This window comes from Sebastes umbrosus, chromosome 16 (genome assembly GCF_015220745.1).
Source record: "Sebastes umbrosus isolate fSebUmb1 chromosome 16, fSebUmb1.pri, whole genome shotgun sequence".
NCBI classification, from domain to species: domain Eukaryota; kingdom Metazoa; phylum Chordata; class Actinopteri; order Perciformes; family Sebastidae; genus Sebastes; species Sebastes umbrosus.
This window is the reverse complement of record NC_051284.1, coordinates 31,831,787-31,839,332: the sequence shown is the minus strand read 5'-3', so window position 1 is coordinate 31,839,332 and position 7,546 is coordinate 31,831,787. Positions and strand designations below refer to the sequence as shown.

The 7,546-nt window shown below is 47.1% G+C and overlaps 1 protein-coding gene across 1 annotated transcript in view; it reads left to right on the top strand.

The window, feature by feature from the left end:
* The window catches only part of hectd1 (HECT domain containing 1), a 47,384-nt gene extending 40,226 nt beyond the window's left edge, over nucleotides 1-7,158 (top strand). The window contains 18 exon segments of the mRNA XM_037796291.1: nucleotides 326-549; nucleotides 1,547-1,597; nucleotides 1,600-1,637; nucleotides 1,720-1,847; nucleotides 2,506-2,552; nucleotides 2,555-2,596; nucleotides 2,599-2,655; nucleotides 2,658-2,710; nucleotides 2,854-2,887; nucleotides 2,890-2,937; nucleotides 2,940-2,989; nucleotides 3,085-3,569; nucleotides 4,399-4,557; nucleotides 4,769-4,847; nucleotides 5,028-5,121; nucleotides 5,523-5,673; nucleotides 5,917-6,061; nucleotides 6,332-7,158. Of these exon segments, the coding sequence (XP_037652219.1) occupies nucleotides 326-549; nucleotides 1,547-1,597; nucleotides 1,600-1,637; nucleotides 1,720-1,847; nucleotides 2,506-2,552; nucleotides 2,555-2,596; nucleotides 2,599-2,655; nucleotides 2,658-2,710; nucleotides 2,854-2,887; nucleotides 2,890-2,937; nucleotides 2,940-2,989; nucleotides 3,085-3,569; nucleotides 4,399-4,557; nucleotides 4,769-4,847; nucleotides 5,028-5,121; nucleotides 5,523-5,673; nucleotides 5,917-6,061; nucleotides 6,332-6,469 (2,023 nt within the window). The 3' untranslated portion in view covers nucleotides 6,470-7,158.
* Nucleotides 7,159-7,546: the final 388 nt, after the last annotated feature.

The window sequence follows — 7,546 nt, the reverse complement described above, 5'->3', positions numbered from 1 at the left end:
TTTTTCACTTTTCATTCAAATATTTTTTTAAATTTTTCTCACTATTCTTTTCCACATATTTGACTACTTAGGTTTACGACTTGGTAAAAGACTTTATAGAAACTCTTGCACACACTTTAATATTTCCTGAATAAAAACAAATCAAATGAAGCAGATATTAACACATCTCACATTAGATTCATTTAAATAGAGACAATTTAGACTGCAAACTCACTAATCATATATTAATAAACGTAAAATATACATTTGTATATCAGAATTATTTCTGGAGCATCAACTTGTGAAGTCTGAAGCCCACCTGACCTCTGACCTTTTGCCTTCCTCCGGACCTGTGTGAACACAGCATCAGTATATCAGGGGGTCGTTCCGGCGGTCTCAGCCCGATCTCGATCTCAGCCAATCAGAGCAGTGAGATCCTGTGCGTCGCCCGGGAGATGGCGCAGGCTAAGGCCGGCTGCAGCCAGAACGCCTGCGGGGTGGAGGACGTCCTGCAGCTGCTCGGCATCCTCTACATCATCGGAGGAGACGGCGCCTCCAACGCTCGCCGCTGCAGGAGGTACGGACACACACACACTATAACACACACACACATATAACACACACGTTTACGGCTCTATTTAGATTTTTAAGATTTTCTTCTCAGCGTATGAAATGAAAGACATTTCTTAAATACATTAAAAGACTGAGTGCACAGCGTCGTCGGGGACTCGTCAGACCGTCTGTTTAAAATCTTCATTGGATCATAGCTGCACTTTTATTCTGCGCAAACAACAAATATTAACTGTGAAACAATATAAAAAAAAAAAATCAGAAATAGCAATCACTTGCGTACAGATGTCTGATTACTGAATGTATGTTATATATATATTATATTTGTGTAACTTTGACAGCCCTAATAAGTAAATAAATAATTATAGAAATATAGAAAACAAATAACAAAATATAAAAGAATACTTATATAATTTTCAATTATTTTCACATTTATTTGTTCATTTATATATTAATTTGTGTATTTAAAGAAAAGAAAAAAATATATGTTTGCATATAAATTACTCATTTTTTTCTGTATATTTAAAAAAAAAATGATTTAATTGTAATATATGAATATTTATATATTTTATCCCTTACTAGAAATATATATTTATTTATTTATTTTGTATATATAAATTACTCATTACTCATACAGTTTTTTCTGTATTATTTGTATTATTTTTATATAATGTAATTTGTTTATTTTATCCCTTATTTTTTATTATATAAAATGACAGAAAATATATATTTATTTATTTTTGTACATATAAATTACTCAGTACTCATAAATCTTTTCTGTACATATTTTTTATTTTATATAATGTAATTTATTTATTTTTTTATCTCTTATTCTTTTCTTTATTACTTTTGCTTTTCCTGAAGGGTCAAGCTGTCAATCAGCTGGCCGTGGGCGGGGCTTCCTGCCCACATGATGCTTGAGACGGGTCTATCTGCAGCCTCGCAGGCTTTCTGTTTGTGATGATCCGTTTGAGGTTTAAATCTTTGTTTTGTTTTGTGTATGTAGATTTTGATGAGCTGCAGTTCAACGCGTCTCCAGAGGAGTTCACCATAAGAAGATCACAACCAAGATTCTGCAGCAGATCGAGGTGAGTTCAGGAAACACTTCCCGTGTGTTGACGGCGTGTGACGGCAGCCGGATGCTGATGTGAGCGTCTCCTTGTTTCCCAGGAGCCTCTTGCGCTGGCCAGCGGCGCTCTGCCCGAGTGGTGTGAACAGCTCACCTCCAAGTGTCCTTTCCTCATCCCCTTCGAGACCCGGCAGCTCTACTTCACCTGCACCGCGTTCGGAGCGTCCAGGTGAGTCTGGAGTCATGGTGACCTCTAACTCCTGAACCAGAGGTCCTGTCTGTGACCTCTAACCCCTGAAACCAGAGGTCCTGTCTGTGACCTCTAACCCCTGAACCAGAGGTCCTGTCTGTGACCTCGGACCCCAACTGTGTCCACCTTCTTCCACCCTGAAACCTCGACCTTCAGTCCTGACCTGTGACCTTGACTAGAGACCCTCTGCCGCCTGTCCTTGACCATTTATTTTCACATTTATTTGTGTCATTTATATATAATTTGTGTATTTTAAAAAATATATATATATTTTTTGCTATTATTTAAAAAAAAAAAAATTCTGTATATTTTAAAACAATGGATTTAATTGTAATATATTCATAATTTATATATTTTATCCCTTACTAAAAATATATATTTATTATTTTTTGTATATATAAATTATTAATTACTCATACATTTTTTTCTGTACATATTTTTTTATTTTTACATAATAAAATGTATTTTCATCCCTTATTTGTCCTTATATAAAATGACAGAAATATTATATTTATATATTTATTTATTTGTACATATAAATTATAATTTTTTTATTTTTATATAATATAATTTGTTTATTTTTATCCCTGATTTTTATCCTTGACCTTTGACCTCTGCCCCCCCGGCGTGTCCACAGGGCGATCGTGTGGCTGCAGAACCGGCGGGAGGCGACCATGGAGCGCTCTCGCCGTCCACCACGGTGCGGCGGGACGACCCCGGAGAGTTCAGGGTGGCCGGCTCAAACACGAGCGAGTCAAAGTCCCCCGAGGAGAAGCCATGATGGAGTGGCCGAGTCCGTCATGCAGCTGCACGCCGACAGGAAGTCGTGCTGGAGGTGAGACGTCGACACGCGGAGAGGAACAGCTGGGACCTCGTTTATTTTATACGAGACATTCAGATAGACAGCAGAGTTTATAGTCACTCTCTTCTTCTGGAGCTTTCTGTGTGTGTGTGTGTGTTTCTTATGTGTGTGTTTTGTGTGCAGGTGGAGTTCCAGGGCGAGGAGGGGACGGGTCTGGGTCTACTCTGGAGTTATATGCTCTGGTGGCAGCAGAGTTCCAGAGGACGTCTCTGGGATCTGGCTGTGTGACGACGACTTCCCCGACCACGAGTCCCGACAGGTAGAGTCCCGTCCGGGTTTCCTTTCTAAACGCCGAGCTCTCCGGTTTAAACCTCGGCGGTCCTCTGATCCCCGTCCTGCGTCTCTGTGTTTCAGGTGGACCTGGGCGGCGGTCTGAAGCCTCCCGGTTTCTACGTGCAGCGCTCCTGCGGCCTGTTCCCGGCCCCGTTCCCTCAGGACAGCGAGGAGCTGGAGCGCATCACCAAGCTCTTCCACTTCCTGGGCGTCTTCCTGGCCAAGTGCATCCAGGACAACCGGCTGGTGGACCTGCCCGTCTCCCAGCCCTTCTTCAAGCTGCTCTGCATGGGAGACATCAAGTCCAACATGAGCAAGCTGCTGTACCGGAGCCGTGGCTCGCCGCAGGGTCACGACCCCGACCGGCCGCACACGCAGCCCTACCTGCTGCTGTCCGAGGTCCGGTCCGAGGCGTCCACCGAGGACAGCCAGGAGACGTACTCCGTGGGCAGCTTCGACGACGACTCCAAGTCCGAGTTCATCATGGACCCCCCAAAACCAAAACCACCAGCCTGGTACCACGGCATCCTCACCTGGGACGACTTCCAGCTGGTCAACCCGCACAGGTGAGACACACAGAGAGAGAGAGAGAGAGGGAGGGAGTGAGAGGGACGAGAGAGAGTGAGAGGGACGGAGAGGGAGAGAGAGAGAGGGACGGAGCGGGAGAGGGAGAGAGAGGGACGGAGCGGGAGAGAGAGAGAGGGACGGAGAGGGGGAGGGGGAGAGAGAGAGGGACGGAGCGGGGAGAGAGAGGGACGGAGAGAGAGAGAGGGACGGAGAGGGAGAGAGAGAGGGACGGAGAGAGAGAGAGGGACGGAGAGGGAGAGGGAGAGAGAGGGACGGAGCGGGAGAGAGAGAGAGGGACGGAGAGGGAGAGGGGGAGAGAGAGAGGGACGGAGCGGGAGAGAGAGAGAGGACGGAGAGGGAGAGAGAGAGGGACGGAGAGAGAGAGAATGCGCCTTGTGAATACGCTCTATTAACCGTCTATTAACAGTCTATAAAGATGTTATAAGTGGTTTATAACACTATAATGCTTCATTTCTCTCTCACTCCTCCTCTTCCTTCTCCTCCTCCTCTTCCTCCTCTTCCTCTCTCTCCTCCTCCTCCTCTTCCTCTCTCTCCTCCTCCTCCTCCTCCTCTTCCTCTCTCTCCTCCTCCTCTTCCTCCTCTTCCTCTCTCTCCTCCTCCTCCTCTTCCTCTCTCTCCTCCTCCTCTTCCTCTCTCTCCTCCTCCTCTTCCTCCTCCTCCTGCTCCTCCTCTTCCTCCTCCTCCTCTCCCTCCTCTTCCTCCTCCTCCTGCTCCTCCTCCTTCCTCTCTCTCCTCCTCCTCTTCCTGCTCCTCCTCTTCCTCTCTCTTCTCTTCCTCCTCCTCCTCCTCGTCTTCTTCCTCCTGCAGGGCTAGCTTCCTGAAGGAGGTCAAGGAGCTGGCGGTGAAGAGGAGGCAGATATTGTCCAGTAAGAGTTTATCTGAAGACGAGAAGAACACCAGACTTCAGGACCTGATGCTGAGGAACCCGCTGGGCTCCGGACCCCCCCTCAGTATCGAGGACCTCGGGTAGGACCCGCTCTGCAACACACACACACACACACACACAGCATCTGGTCTCCATGACAACGACCCGGCAGCTCCAGTGTTATCTCCAGCTTTTCCTCAGGACACGTTGTCTTTAGATGTGAGAGGGAGTCAGTCCGGTCCGGTCAGTCCGGTCTGGTCCGGTCAGTCCGGTCTCCATCAGACTAACTACGTGTTGTTTGGTTCTCCTCAGGTTGAACTTCCAGTTCTGTCCGTCCTCCAAGGTTCACGGTTTCTCAGCTGTGGATCTGAAAACCAACGGAGACGACGAGGTAAAGGTCATCTTCTAAAGGTCGTCTCTGCTGCTGATGGATGAACATCTGTAGAAGGATGAAATCTGTAGAAGGATGAACAATCTGTAGAAGGATGAACAATCTGTAGAAGGATGAACAATCTGTAGAAGGATGAACATCTGTAGCTTGTCGTCATGGTGACGTGTTGTTGTGTCTCAGATGGTGACCATGGAGAACGCCGAGGAGTACGTGGAGCTGATGTTTGACTTCTGTATGCACCACGGCATCCAGAAACAGATGGAGGCCTTCAGAGGTAATCCATCATACTGCTTCCTGGATGCTGCCGTTACCATGACGACGCTGTGATGATGTGATGGAGGCAGAAAGAAAAACACAATGACAGCTTCTACTGTTTTAGTCCAGATCAGATCAACTGATTCTCCTCTCTCTCTCTCCTCCTCCCCTCCCCTCCTCTCCTCTCCTCTCCTTCTCTCCTCTCCCTCCTCTCCTCTCCTCTCTCCTCCCTCTCCCCTCCTCTCCTCTCTCTCTCCTCCTCCTCTTCTCCTCTCCTCCTCCTCCTCTCCTCTCCTCTCCTCTCTCCTCCCCTGTCTCCTCCTGCTCCTCTTCTCCTCCTCCTGCTCCTCTCCTCTCCTCCTCTCCTCTCCTCTCCTTTGTCTCCTCCCTTGTCTCCTCCTCTCCTCTCCTCCTCCTCAGAGGGATTCAATCGAGTGTTCCCGATGGAGAAGTTGAGCTCTTTCAGCCATAAGGAGGTTCAGATGATCCTCTGTGGCAACCAATCACCGTCCTGGACGTCTGATGACATCATCAACTACACAGAACCAAAGCTGGGTTACACCAGAGACAGGTGAGTGGTTCCTGGTTCCTGGTTCCTGATTCCTCACGGCAGCTGTTAGCAGAAGGCTAAACTATTAGCAACCCTTTCTCTCCGTCTCTGAAACGCTTCTCCGATATTGTCCGACTCTTTTTCTGACTGACTTCACTGAAGGATAGTTATAACACGTCACCATGGTTACTAACAGGAGGGGAGGGGGCTACAGGTACCAGCTCCAACGTTTGCTAAAGAAACCTCTTTGTCTCTCCTCTTCAGTCCCGGCTTCCTGCGGTTCGTCAGAGTTTTATGCGGGATGTCGTCTGACGAAAGGAAAGCGTTCCTTCAGTTCACCACCGGCTGCTCCACGCTGCCACCCGGCGGCCTCGCCAACCTGCACCCCCGCCTCACCATCGTCAGGAAGGTAAACTCCTCCTCACTTTTATTCCCCTAAAGTTATGACTTTATTCTCGTAATATTACGACTTTTTTCTCGTAAACCTACGACATTATTCTCAAAATGTCCGATGTTCTTTCCGTCTACGTGGCCGTGATACTCGTCGTAACTTCCAGCTGGAGTGAAGTTGTTTTTATTTTAATTTTTTTTAGTGTGAATATGATTGTGTACGTTGTCGGTGTATTTTTTGCTGACGATGAGCCCGTTGTTGTATGTGCGTGCGTGTGATTGGCTGCAGGTGGACGCCACCGACTCCAGCTACCCGTCGGTCAACACGTGCGTCCACTACCTGAAGCTTCCTGAATATTCCTCCGAGGACATCATGAGAGAGCGTCTGTTAGCCGCCACCATGGAGAAAGGCTTCCACCTCAACTGACCTCTGACCTCCGCCACACTGAGCATGCTCCTCAAGTCCGTCTCGCCGCCACCGCCACCCCGCCCCGCCGCGTGATTGACAGATCAGCCGGGAAGCAGCCGACTGACTGACTGACTGACGGAGGACGAGGAGGAGGATTTATGTTGCAGAATAAAATGAAAGAAAAGCTCACATCCTTAACCCCTCGCCTCCTTCCCTCATCTCCTTCATCTTCATCCTCCTCCTCACTCACCTGAGCGTGTGCGTGTGTGTGTGTGTGTGGACCCTCCTCCTCCTCTTCCTCAGTTTAGTGCCTGGTTTGACTCGTAGCTTCTTGTTTTCAGTTCCTCCTCCTCCAAACAATCATGCTTCCCTCTCCTCTCTTTCTTTTATTGCTCTTTGTTTCCGTGTGTGTGCGACAGGTTTTCTTTTTTTTTTTTGGGTTGTTTCTGACCGGCTGTAGAGGTCAAAGGTCAGAGTGCATTTGGTGTTTCTTTTACTTAATGAAGCTATAGAGACAAAAAAAAAACACTGGTTGTGTGCGAGGCACATCTGAAGAGAAAAGCTCTGCTCTCCCTCTTGTATTTTCTTTGTATATTATTATAAACATTTATTTAACTCAAGTTGCAGTTTGAGGTAAAACAGATATTTTCAAATGTGTATGCTCCAAAAAAAATAATCATTAAAATGTTTGCAAAGTATGAAGTAAAGACGGAGTCCTGTGGTCTGTGGAGGAAGTCAGGTTTTAATCATCCTGTCTAGCAGCCAGCAGGGGGCGATGAGTCTACTGCTCTCTTCATCTATTACCTCAGGAAACATCGGAATCATCCCTTTATGTTTCAAGTCTTCTTCAACACAGCATGATGTTCATTTAGAGTCACATACACCATAAAGCAGGGGATGCTTTAGGGCGGGGCTACCTGCTGATTGACAGGTCGCTACCACGCCGTTGTCCGTGTTTTCATCTTGCAACTTTAACCCTTTCAGTGTGTTTTCACTTCATCACAGTTAATTAGAACATTTTGGTCGCCTTAAAATGTTTAATTCAGCATTCAGTTGTACTTGGCTCCGCCCTCTAGTGTCTTAGCTCCGCCCTCT